This window comes from Heterodontus francisci, chromosome 12 (genome assembly GCF_036365525.1).
Source record: "Heterodontus francisci isolate sHetFra1 chromosome 12, sHetFra1.hap1, whole genome shotgun sequence".
NCBI classification, from domain to species: domain Eukaryota; kingdom Metazoa; phylum Chordata; class Chondrichthyes; order Heterodontiformes; family Heterodontidae; genus Heterodontus; species Heterodontus francisci.
The window spans coordinates 36,551,752-36,565,467 of NC_090382.1; the positions used below are offsets into that span (position 1 = coordinate 36,551,752).

The window sequence follows — 13,716 nt, forward strand, 5'->3', positions numbered from 1 at the left end:
AATTAGGAACAGGAGTAGGCCACTCTGCCTCTCGAGCCTGCTCCGCCATTCAACAAGATCATGGCTGATCTGATTGTAACCTCAACTCTACATTCCTATCTACCTCCAATAACCTTTCACCCCCTTGCTTATCAAGAAACTATCCACCCCTGCCTTAAAAATATTCAAAGACTCTGCTTCCACCGCCTTTTGAGGAAGAGAGTTCCAAAGACTCACGACGCTCAGAGAAATAATTTCGCCTCATCTCTGTCTTAAATGGGCGACCCCCTATTTTTAAACAGTGATCCCTAGTTCTAGATTCTCCCACAAGAGGAAACATTCTTTCCACATCCACCATGTCAAGACCCCTCAGGATCAAAACAAAATGAAAATATTTCCTGCTTTTGAGCAAATTGTTGTGCACCAAAATCCATATCATATGCTTGCCTTACCTGTTTCACCCGAACTTACCTCTGCATCTTGGGGTTTGGGCAGTTCCTGTATTCCAAAGCAGTAATCTTCACTCATCTGTTGTGATCCTTCCAGTTCTATGAGGCTCGGCAGGTTCTCCCATTGCTGTGAATCAAGGCAGTCTGGAGGTGGTGCTGGGAGACCTTCATTACCGTCAAAACACAGCAAGTTATCTTCCTCAGCTTCCCCACATCTCTGTGGTTGTTGTTGCCCTAGTTCCGTGGGCTCCAATTCTGCAGGCTGCTCTGCTGATTCCTGGAAGTTCACAAGCATTTGGCTATTTGCTTCAGTGTCTGCATGTGTTGACACTATCTCATCCAATGGTGTGCTTTTCATATTTAAAATCAGTTCCGTTTCCTCAGTGCTGGTATAGATCAAAGGCTTCTCTGCTAGCTCACTGTGTGATTTTGATGACAGCTGGTCTATTCCATTGGCTTCCCAAAGGTCCAGCAAATTCTCATTCACTTGTGGAAAATTCTCATTCATTTGTGGATTCCCAATGTCCACAAGACCTTGTTCCTCAGTACTTATGAAGCCTGCCTGCTCACTGTGTACCGAATCTTCAGTATGTACAAAGATGGGTGCCTCAGGCCATACAGGGTTTGGGGTGTCTATATCTACAAGACCAGGCTCCTCAGTATAGCTTGGCACATTCCATTCTGGCACTGGCTCTTCACATTGAATGGCTGTTTTTTCTGCAAAGTCAAGTATAGTCTTGCCTATATGGAATAGAATAGAAATAGAGACAAGGGATTAACCAACCAATGTGTTGGTAGACTTGTTCAGGTTATAGGCAAACTATTAAAATGCACAAAACTCTACGAATCTATATATTACCTTTCCCTCCTATATCCAAATGTTTCTATTCACATCATAAAGCAGCACAAGCATCAACGCTGTACACTGGGCCCTGCTTGGAGCTATACACCTATCTCCCAAATTAAGCCATACGCTGTGCCTACCAAGTCAAAGCCATATATTGCACCCCCCACCCCGACTTCATGCTGGGTCAGAGTTGTACACTGATGCTTTCCCCATGACAGCTGTACATGGTCCTGAGAATTATACATTACTCCCTCCCTCCCCTACCTAGCCATACACTACCGCCTCTACATTCAGAGTTAAAACCTGATCCTCTCCTCCAATCACAACTACCCCCTGCAACATACACAGATCATCTATCTACAGTCCAAGTCATACACTGCTCCCTCCATTCAGAGCTTTACTGTCATACACTGTTTCCATCACCTTCTCAGTTACACATTACTCCTGATGAGCAGTAAGCTGCATTCTTCGTCTACAACTAGCTGTGCACTCCCTTAAAATTCAATTAGAACTGCATACTACCCATAATCATGCTCTAATCCTGTCACTCTTCTCAGTCAGAGTTGTTAACTGCCCACTCTTTCCTGATCAGTACCAAGACACTAGTATTGCTCAATGCCTTGGTCAAGCATGTTATTTTATATCAGGGTAGTTAGATTTTCTTTCTCCCTAGGGAGGGATGTCATATATGCATGCAAATACATGTAACTTCCAACAGAGGTGATAATAACCCACAGAACTAAATTGCATTTATAGATTCTCTTGCATCCAGATAGCATCTGCAACTTTCACCAACATCGATGAAGAGTAGTACAGTATGTTTTAGACACTTAACTACACTGAATTGAGAGAAGGGCCTTTCAAGGTAATGGCCAAGAAAGACGGCACAGCCCATTACAATACGACAGGCTTTGTAACAAGAAACAGACATTAGCTTAATAACTGTGCTAAGCTGGCACTAGATTAATTTAGTAATTTTTATCCTGTATCTTCCCTTGACTTTCAAGGGTCCACTTCAGTTGTAAGTATTTTTTTTTTTTAGAATTAGAATATTACAGCGCAGTACAGGCCCTTCGGCCCTCGATGTTGCGCCGATCATCTGACCTACACTATTCCATTTACATCCATATGTCTATCCAATGACCACTTAAATGCCCTTAAAGTTGGCGAGTCTACTACTGTTGCAGGCAGGGCGTTCCACGCCCCTACTACTCTCTGCGTAAAGAAACTACCTCTGACATCTGTCCTATATCTTTCACCCCTCAACTTAAAGCTATGTCCCCTCGTGTTTGCCATCCTCATCCGAGGAAAAAGACTCTCACTATCCACCCTATCTAACCCTCTGATTATCTTGTATGTCTCTATTAAGTCACCTCTCCTCCTCCTTCTCTCTAACGAAAACAACCCCAAGTCCCTCAGCCTTTCCTCGTAAGACCTTCCTTCCATACCAGGCAACATCCTAGTAAATCTCCTCTGCACCCTTTCCAAAGCTTCGACATCCTTCCTATAATGCGGTGACCAGAACTGCACGCAATACTCCAGGTGCGGCCTCACCAGAGTTTTGTACAGCTGCATCATGACCTCGTGGCTCCGAAACTCGATCCCCCTACTAATAAAAGCTAACACACCATATGCCTTCTTAACAGCCCTATTAACCTGGGTAGCAACTTTCAGGGATTTATGTACCTGGATACCAAGATCTCTCTGCTCATCTACACTACCAAGTATCTTCCCATTAGCCCAGTACTCTGCATTGCTGTTACTCCTTCCAAAGTGAATCACCTCACACTTCTCCGCATTAAACTCCATTTGCCATCTCTCAGCCCAGCTCTGCAGCCTATCTATGTCCCTCTGTACCCTACAACACCCTTCGACACTATCCACAACTCCACCGACCTTCGTGTCATCCGCAAATTTACTAACCCACCCTTCTACACCCTCATCCAGGTCGTTTATAAAAATGACAAACAGCAGTGGCCCCAAAACAGAACCTTGCGGTACACCACTAGTAACTAAACTCCAGGATGAACATTTGCCATCAACCACCACCCTCTGTCTTCTTTCAGCTAGCCAATTTCTGATCCAAAGCTCTAAATCACCTTCAACCCCATACTTCCGTATTTTCTGCAATAGCCTACCGTGGGGAACCTTATCAAACGCCTTACTGAAATCCATATACACCACATCCACGGCTTTACCCTCATCCACCTGTTTGGTCACCTTGAAGGTGAATAGATCATAGAATGTTGTGGGACATGTACATAAAGCTATAGTCTGCCAACAGGAGAAATACCAATTATTAGTTGAAATAGACAGCATCAGCTTCTTTCTTATCATTCATAGTGTTTGATGAATTCATATTAGCCAACAGACTAAAATTCACAATCATGTGTGCATATGTATGATTCATGTCAGGTGAATTCTTTAAGTGAGAACACAATGATATACAATAAGATGAGAATGGAGATGAAGAGGAAAATAAGACTGGCAAAGAGAGAACATGAGAACAGAATGGCAGTCAACGTAAAAGGGAACCCAAAAATCCTCTCCTGGCATGTAAATAGTAAGCGAGTAGTAAGAGGCAGATTGGGTCCTATTAGGGACAAAGAGGGTAATATATGCTTAAAGGTGCAGGGGAAGGCTAAAATACTTAATGTGTACTTTGGATCAGTGTTTACTAAGGAACCAGAATCTGACGAAGTATTGGTAGAAGCAGAGACAGTACAGGGTAAAAACTGAGAGGGGATAGACACTGAAAAGGCTGGCTATGCTTAGTCACCTGGTCCAGATGGTTTGCGTCCCAGGTCGCTAAAGGAGGTTGGGATGGAGATAGCAGAAGGGCTTGCCATAATCTTCCAATCCTCCCTGGATATGGGGGAGGTGCCAGAGGATTGGATAATGTCAAATGTGACACTCTTATTCAAGAAAGGGTGTAAAGATAGTCCTAGCAATTACAGGCCAGTTAATTTAACATTAGTGGTGGGTAAGGTTTTAGAAACAATGGCTGGAATTTTATGCATGCGTGCCCCCCACCATCCTCAGAAGTGGACTGGAGGTGGGGGGCTATGAAATCGAGTGGGAGGCAAGGGGGCTGCCTTTCCCACCTACCTCCCCCACTACCATTTTACCAGCAGCGGTGGAGGTTGAACGGACCCCTTCCCCCAGGCCAATGAGACTCTTAAGTGGTCAATTACTTGCCACTTAAGGGCCTCCTCCCACTGCCGCTGGTATATTACCAGTGGTGTCTGGGAACTTCAGCAACTGAGGAGGCTGTCTGGTAATACCAGACGGCTTCCTTGTGGGGCCAGGGGGCGGTCCTTCTGATTGGGCACTCTGTGCCCCACAGAGGGCCTCCCCAACAGCACAAGCTACCCCCGATGGAGCATTACCTCCTGAACGATCCCCCACACCCTTCGCTGGGGCCTAGTCGATTGTCCATGGCGAGGCCTGAAACCCCACTCACCTTTATGGAGGCCAACATCCCTCAAGCACCTCACGCTGGGTGCAGTCCCAGCAGTGGCCACCGCTCCCAGTGGTGCTGCTGGGACTGAGGAGCTGCCAGCCCTCTGATTGGCTGGCAGCTCTTGGAGGTGGGACATCCTGCCTCAGAGCGGCAGACGTCCCACCTGAGCCCAATTAAGTGCCTGGACCACACAAAATCAGTGCTTAGCTTACAGGCCCAGCAGAGGCAGGCTCGCCCCTAATTTTTAAGCCGGTGGGTGGGACCTCTGCCGCCACGTAAAATTCCGGCCAATAATTAGGGAAAAAAATCAACAGACACTTGGACAGGTTTGAGTTAATTAAGGAGAGCCAGCATGGATTTGTAAAAGGGAGGTCACGCTTAACTAATCTAAATTTTTAAATGAACTAACAGAGAGGTTTGAAGGGAATGTGGTGGATGTTGTCTATATGGATTTTAAGAAAGCATTTGAACAAGTACCACTTAAAAAGCTGGCTAACAAAATTGAGTCTCATGGAATAGGAGGGTCAGTGTCCAATTGGATAAAAAAATTGGCTTAAGGTCAGAAAACAGAGAGGCATGGTAAATAAAAACAGAAAGTGCTGGAAATACTCAGCAGGTCAGGCAGCATCTGTGGAGAGAGAAGCAGAGGTAAAGTCATGGTAAATAGTTATTTTTCAGACTGGAGAATGGTAGACAGTGGTGTTCCACAAGGGCCAGTAGTGGGACCACTGATTTTTTTTTACTATATATACATGATCTGTACCTTGGAATACCAAACTTGGAGGAGTGGCAAACAGTGAGGATGATATGAATTGCCTGCAAGAGGACATAGATAGGCTAGCAGAATGGGCAGATGGTGGCAGATGGAACTTCATACTGTCAAGTGTGAGGTGATGCATTTTAGCAGAAGGAATGGGAGAGGCAATATATACTTAATGGCACAGTTCTAAAGAGTGTGCAGGAACAGAGGGATGTGGGGTGCATGTGCATCAATCATTGAAGGTGGCAGGACATATTAAGAGCATGGTTAGCAAAGCATATGGGATATTGAGCTTCATAAATAGAAGCTCAGTACAAAAGCAAGGAAGTCATGCTGAACATTTATAAAGCTCTGGTTAGGCCCCAACTGGGGTATTGCATCCAATTCTGGTCACCACACTTTAAGAAGGATGTGAGAGTCCTTGAGAGGGTGCAGAAGAGATTTACCAGAATGGTTCCAGGGATGGGGGATTGGGTTAAGTTGGAAAAACTAGGGTTGTTCTCCTTAGAGCAAAGAAGATTGAGGGGAGATTTAATAAAGGTGTACATAGGTAAGTTGGACAAAGAAAAACTGCTCCCATTAACTAATGGTACAAGGACTAGGGGACACATATTGAAGCTTTTGGGCAAGAGATGCAGGGGGAATATGAGGAGGAACATTTTTACGCAGCAGGTGTTAGTGACCTGGAACTCGCTGCCTATGAGGGTGGTGGAGGTGGAGACAATCAATGATTTCAAAAAGAAATTGGATATTCACCTGAAGAAAACTTGCAGTACTACGGGCATTGAGTGGGGGACTGACTGGATTGCTCCGTGGAGAGCTGGCATGGACTCGATGGGCTGAGTGGCCGCCTTCTGTGCCGTAAATGACTCTGTGACTCTACGTCTTTGTAGTAGAGCTCAAACCACCCAATTCCTTATAATGGGATCTATTTTCCAACTATACCTGTATCCCGGATTAAATTTGGAAGCTCTTCCACTTCAGTCTCTTCATTCTCCTCATATATTGGTGTTGTAACGATGCTTGACTCAGGAGCATTGAAGGATGTTACATCTTCCAGTCTGGTAGATTCAAATTGTGTCTGCTGAGCTATTATAAGAGATGTGAGTGCAAAATCAATAGGAACATGGAACAACAGTCAAATCACAATTTTAAGAGGGAAAAACTACTAAATATAATTTAATGTTTTCAAAATCCACAGAATATTTTGTCAATTACATCAGCAAAAATGATTTTGTCTATTTATAATGAACCACCGCAGAGCAGAATTAGCAATATGTAGAATCATCTAATCTTAAATTGGAAAATGATCAATGCTACATACAATAAAGATGGAGGGGGTTGGTAATCATACTGATTTTTGGAGAAGAAAATGCTCATGCTGTCATGCTGTGATTAAAACTTGTAGAACTAAAAATAAATTTTTAAATAAGCTGTGATAAAGGACAATTACTCTTTGAAACTAACGTAGCAGCAAAGTCAACGGCCACTACTTATACATGTGATTACAGCCACCTGCTGTTTATGTACAAACAAGGAATCTTACACAGGTTAGAAATGGTAGGATTTAACTCACTATGATGATCTTCACTCAGAGGTGTACCAAGGATGTTCTTTTGCATAATTTTTGGTTTAGGGCAATAACTAATTAAGGACTGAAATGCTTCACTTTTTTTCTAACATGTTTTTGTCATTAATTATAGGAGAGAGCTAAAAGGTAAAATAAATCACTCGCAGTCCAGAACAGGAAATGAAGCAGAGAAATTCCTTCCGTGCAGCCTGCGTTAGAGGATCTAAATGCCCCTACCATAGTTCTCTATAGCAGGCCTACCCAAGTAATAGGGAATTGAGATTTTCTCAGTAAGCTAGAATCCAAATTCACCTTGAAAGATAGAAGTGATCAGTTTAGGCCCAAACAACACACAAGGATGACAGTCAAATGAAACTCACTTTTCAAGAGTACAGGCAAATTAGGTAGCTGGTACCGCTCTTGAGGGACACAAAAGAAGTCAAGCTGCAGCTTACCTTTTTAGGCACACAAGGGAGATAAGAATGTAGAACTGCTTTTCAGGAAGCCAGGAAGGTGGAACTTACATTAGAATGCACAAATGGCAGACAGAAAGATGGAACTGCTCTTATGGCTCCCAAAGAAGGTGGAATTTACTTTCTGAGGCACATAGCAAAGAGGAAGGTGGCACTTATCTTCTGTGGCACACAGAGAGCACAAGAAGGTGGAATTACTTTTCAGGTACACAGAGGATAGGAATGTGAAAATGCTTTTCAGACAAAGGAAAGACAAACATGTAAAACTGTTGTTGAGGCACACATGGATAGCAGGACAGTTGAAATATCCCATCAACAGATAAAAAAAACAGAATCTTTGGAGCAGTTGGCCCAAGCTTTGAGTGACCCAAACAGAATACAAGGCTATTAGAGTAAGAGGATAAGGGATGGAGGATAGATTGAATCTACTGGGACTTTTCCATGAAAAAGCATTTTTCAGAATTTCCTAAATTACCAGCCATCAAACTTAGAGTACTTTGTGGTGTATATACATCTTTTATCACAATGTTTTACTGATATTCTGATTGTGAACAATTTCTATCACGCTCATTATGAAAAATACAGACACTGGATTCTTGGAAAGTTCCAAGCATATAGTGGAACAATCATCACTGATTTGGATATATGCTCCCATTTTTAATCCCCCTTAATAGAACAGTATTTGCATTGCGGAGCCCAGATCTACTTTGAGCAATAATAGCTGCTTTAAATGGGATTTGGGGCAGGCTCATGAGTCAGAATTCCTCTCTTCCCCACTACATCTTTGACATGCGCCAAAGAAGCATTTAATCTAAAGTTTGTAGCCTTAAAATGGCCCCTGCTGTGTATGATTTTACTTACCAGTTGGCTGTTACAACAGCAATATCCTCATGGCTAAATTCTGCCAATGTTTATTCCAATACCTAGAATTGTTAGATGAAGGAAATTTTTCCTCAAATGGATTAGTGGATAAATGCACTGATACGTGTGTGGTACTGAACCATGAAGTCCTGTCAAATTGAAAGTTTTAATTTTCAGTATGTCCTGAGTTAGGTGCTCTCAGCTGGGGGAGTGCTAGGAATACAAAAACTAGCTTCGCTATCACTAGGCTCAAGGCAGGGGAGGACATCAGCCAGAATTCTCTTCTCCAGCCATTACACCATGTGATAACTGCAACAAATGAATAAGTCATTATTACTCATTTCCTAGACTCAGATATCAAGAATGGTCACTTGGGTAAGGTACCAGAGCATGGTGCTGCCCACAGACCTAACCAAGCATGAATTAGGACAGGATGGATGAAGAAATTTAAAGTCCAAAATATGCATTCCTATTCAAAATATAAAGACAAATCATTAATTTTAGGAACTCTTGCCTTTTCTTTGTTAATTTTATGTGGCTGATTCTAACTATGCTACAATTCATGTGAGAGATCCAAGTGAGAGATCCAAACAAGAGATCAAAACATATCTGCCAAGAATTTCTGTGGAGTTTCTGCAGGACTAGATCAGCAGAACCCATGCATAAGTGGTTAAAAATGGCCATTTACACATTTCTACAGGGTGTCTGTTGATCTTCTGCAGATGCTAAGTCAGAAAATTAAGAGAGAATCATTGAAATTCTTTCATGAAATGCATTGTTGGGCCATTAGACAGAAGCTTCCCAACCAGGGTCCATCTTTCTGAATTCTGTACTCCAAAGCTCTGTCTGAAGAGCTCTTGCACATTCCAAGATGCAAAAGCATGGGCACCTAACATGGCATTCACTGGCAAGGTGCAGAGCAGCAAATAAAATGTGGCTTTGCCATATTGCACAAATGCAGAGAACACATCTAAAAAAGAAAAATTTTAAGCATGCACATAATGGATTTCATTTCTAAACTGTAAACAGGCTAGCCTAAAGAACAATGACACTGAAGGCTAAATCAGCACACATACACACACAATTCAGTCACACACTAACTGTGATTATTTCCGTTTTCACACATTTTGGAATGTGTAAATTACTTACTTAATGTAGATCTTTTATGCAGTTCCCTTGCATCTGTGGTAGTTTTAACAACTTTTTAAATAAATAAATCATCCTCCTGTTTTGCAGATTCCATGGGACATGCAGCATCCTTTACTGAGCAAGTGGACAGCTGCCCTGATCGCAGTCCTCTGCTGACATCAGGCCCTAAATAACTACTATGATGCATTTAAGAGTGGCACAAATCCGTTCTTTCTCCAGTTTTTCTTCCCCTTCTGTGGGCTACCAAGTCTAGGCCATGGTCTTTCCTCTCACTACATTGGGGAATATGGGTGCAAGACCACTTCCTCAGTGCTATGATATTAAAATCTCCTGAAATAACCTGAACATTTCTTCTATTGTCTGTAACCACTTTCAGTTGATATTTTATTGTCCAAATGAGAAGGAATTGAATTGTAAAGATGAAAACACAAACTGCAAACAGGAGTGCAAAATCAATAGTATTTGGGTGGTGTTACTCTTTGCTAAATGTAATATAGTTCAATTATGTTACTGAATTACTCCATGGTGCATTTGATCTAATCTCCCTCTAAGTAAACAAAAACTTTTGGAGACTAAGGCTGGGGTTTTAGCTCCTGAACACAGCAGCCTGTGACTCTCCTCCCAATCAGATGAATCGTAGGTGAGCGCAAGAGCAGAAGCCCAGTCCCAGTCTTAGCTATGTATGTGATACCATAAACCATTCCTAGATCAGGTATGACATCAATAAAATACAAATCAGGCACCCTTTACATTGTACCGAAATTTCCATTCTGAAAACTTTCTATCTTTGTGGTCTCTCAGTGAGAGATTACTGATTTGCTGCTGTTCAACTTGTAGGAATTTTCTGAGGTAGACTGTATAAAAACGAGATAGAAACAGACCAGAAGAATTTGAAATGATAATTCTAGCAAAGACAGAAAATCTTCATTCTTTTCGTTGGGGCTAAATTTAAACCTAGGTCCCACAGCGCCAGCGGTGTTCCAACTTTTTGGAGCAGTGGGCTAATCTACACGCCACAACTATTGAGTGGATCACATACAATTACGTTGATTTCCAGTCAGGAAGGATTATGATTATAGAAGGTTCCCGATTAATGGTCTTCCATGCGTAGGATCTTTCTAAGGGCTTTTTTGTGTGAAACAGTTGCTGGAAAAGCCATCAAGGCAACCCCCACTAAATTCATAAAAAGCAGATTATATATACCAAATGGCGATTAGTAACTGCAAATCAGTAAGAAAGAGAGATCTTGCATTTATAGAGCATCTTTCATGACCTCTGGACTTCCAAAGCACTTTATGTCAAATGAAGTACTTTTTAAAAGTGTATTCACTGTTATAATGAAGGGAAACATGGCAGTCAATTTGCACACAAAATCCCACAACCAGTAATGAAATATATAACAAGATAATGGCCTGGAGTTTCCTCCTTGGGCGCAATCCGGAAGTTGCGTCTGAAACTGTGCTCATGTAACCAATGTCAACTTACATCCAAGTATTCCCCCAATCTTACTAGATAAAATATGCCCAAACTTAAAATGGGCATTTATCAGTGTAAACAATCAGGACACAAGAAAATGTCAAACCCACACTATATATTTTATCTATGAGTATTAAAATTTATAGTTTTAACTCATTTAATCATCATTCATGCACATCAAGCACAGCATTATTTTTTAAAGAATTTGCAATCGAGGAAGCTTTTCAATTTTTGATGTGACTTATAGTTTCCATATAAATGCATTAAAAGAAACAGAAAAGACAGAGCAGGTCTCAGGGATAATACATTTTTTTTTCAAAAATATTCAGAAATTTGCAATTAAAAATACCAGAACATTGGCTTAGCATCCTACTGAGCCTGAAAATCTGGATGCAATGTTGAGGCATCCCCCAAAACAAGCACAGCTGAAGGAGGCTCGCATTTCAGAGTTGGGTGTGTGGCCAGTTTTGGGGCAGTGATTTTTTCAGGTAGAAGGGTTAATGGGCGGAGGTAAAAGACCAAAGACATGGGTACATTATAGTTTCCCAGATATCCAATTCCACCCAAAACTCTGAACTTCTAAGCTACTTAAGTTGTTTGCACCCAGATTAAGTATATCTGGGCACAAATGTGGAGGAAACCTCAGCCCAATCCATGTCGGTGCTGTTGGTTGAGGAATGAAACTTGGTCAGGACTATGGAAGAACGCATTTACTCTTTGAAAAATGTCATGGGACCTTTTGCATCCATCAAATTGCATCCACATTTCAAAGCAAAAACTTGGGGGTTAAAAGGTTTTCTAAACCTTATATAAAATCCTCAGAACACTTTGATCATACACCACACTGACATGTCCCTGATGTTCCCAGCATTGCTGTTCCCCCTCTCCAGTCAGGATTTACAGTATTATGGATCCTGAGGTGAGTTTCACCTTGAAGGAAGAATCTGCAATGCTGGGAGCAGAGGTACATGTCAACCTTGTGTTTAAAGAGCTCCAAGTCGGCCTCTGTCTTTATTTCCCATTGACAGATCATCTCTTTCAGAAATGAATGCTTTTCAGTAATAGAACTCACTTTACTTTCCTGAGCTTCTGAACCAGCAGCAAGAAGTTCAGAGCTGCTGCATAATTTTTTTAGACGTGCTGCTGCTTAGTGGGCTGAATGAAATTGCGAGACAGGTCAGATTTGGTAGGTTGGACACTTTTGTTCTACCCTACACCATCACCCAGACCTGGAGAAGGGAGAAGACCTTCATTCCCTCTGTCTTGGGACAACTGAAAAAAGTCTCAGAGGTGAAACATTAGCTAAGAGAATATATTCATACGTTTAGCGACTCAAGACACATCAGCTTTATACTGTATTTTCGATGGGTTCTAGCAGTGTCTGGAAGCCTTCAAGAGTCTCCATACTTTAGAAAGTGCATGCTTCTATTCCAAGAAACATGATACTCGATATTTTATTAGAAAGTATACCTACATGAGGGGAAAGACTGGAAGGGGGTTTGGTTAGCAGCAATTCGAGGGCAAGGGGATCTTGGAGGGGACCATAATCGCTCGGGCAGACTGTGCTGATTCTTAAGGAAAGGGCTGTTCACTCGACCTGTGGGGAGAATGTGTCACACCAGTCAGTAACACACAATGCCAAATAGCTAAGAGGTTTAAGGGGGTAGCAAAGGGATTGATGAGGTGGGTAATGCAACTAATACAGTGTAACCTGCTTATTGTCATACCATTCTAAATAGCTAATTAAAATATTCAGATACTCAGCCAATTTGCAGGTATTTCTACAGATGTCAGCTCAAAGACTTTGGCTAATCTCAAAGATGGATTAATGCAACTCAATTAGCCAGAATCACCCCAACTTCAGACAAATATTACACAGCTAAACTGCTCCCACCTAATTGAGAAGAGTTATTTCATTATTACTGGCATTAAAATGTGCCCAAACCATTGAATACCTCAGAAATCTCACTTTTTCATCACTCTCTTCTCCCTTCACATCCCTCTTCTATCACCCCTCCCCTCTGCCTTATAACTTTTTTGTTTCCTCTTTTTCACACCCTTTCTACTATTATCTTTTTGCTCATGCCTGTTTTCTATTATGTCTACTTTTTACCATCTTTCCTTTGCATCCCTTTTCCTAATGTCAATTACTTCTCATCTCACCATCTTTTATTCGCTACCCGTCCCACACTCCCTTCTTTTCTGCCTGTGCTACATTTCTTTCAGATGTCTCTGACTTCCTTGTGTTTCCATTATTTGTCCTGTTTTAACCTTTTGTTTTCTAAGCTGATTCAATTGCTGAACTGCCAAACTTGGTAAGTTGGGTATGATAATAACATGGCTCCACTGTACCAGAAATCATTAAATCCCTCCAATTTATGAGCATCTGTTCACAGTGCAACACAATGAGCTGTTTTCTTTTCAAGATATCACTTGTACAACTTTGGAATAGGTCCAGTAGGGATGTACTTGTTGAAAAGGGATTTCCAAAGAATTTTAGTCAATAAAATGTAGATAAAAGGAAATTATCCGCATTGAGATTCAGGGAAGATACTGGGTTTCATCTCCATCCCTTTAATTCATCCTGCATAGTTTAATTACAGCAGCAGACAGCTGAGTTTTAAAAAATTCATTCATGGGATGTGGGCGTCGCTGGCCAGGCCAGCATTTATTGCCCATCCCTAATTGC

The 13,716-nt window shown here is 41.8% G+C and overlaps 1 protein-coding gene across 3 annotated transcripts in view; it reads right to left on the reverse strand.

The window, feature by feature from the left end:
- The window catches only part of LOC137375574 (drebrin-like), a 243,767-nt gene that overhangs the window by 14,978 nt on the left and 215,073 nt on the right, over positions 1–13,716 (reverse strand). For 2 of the 3 annotated variants that reach the window (XM_068042929.1, XM_068042931.1), the window contains 2 exons: positions 6,444–6,587; positions 451–1,169 (listed from right to left, as the gene is read on the reverse strand). In XM_068042929.1, the coding sequence (XP_067899030.1) occupies positions 451–1,169; positions 6,444–6,587 (863 nt within the window). Of the gene's footprint in view, positions 1–431; positions 1,170–6,443; positions 6,588–13,716 lie in introns of all 3 variants that reach the window. The other variant, XM_068042930.1, reaches the window with a different exon arrangement.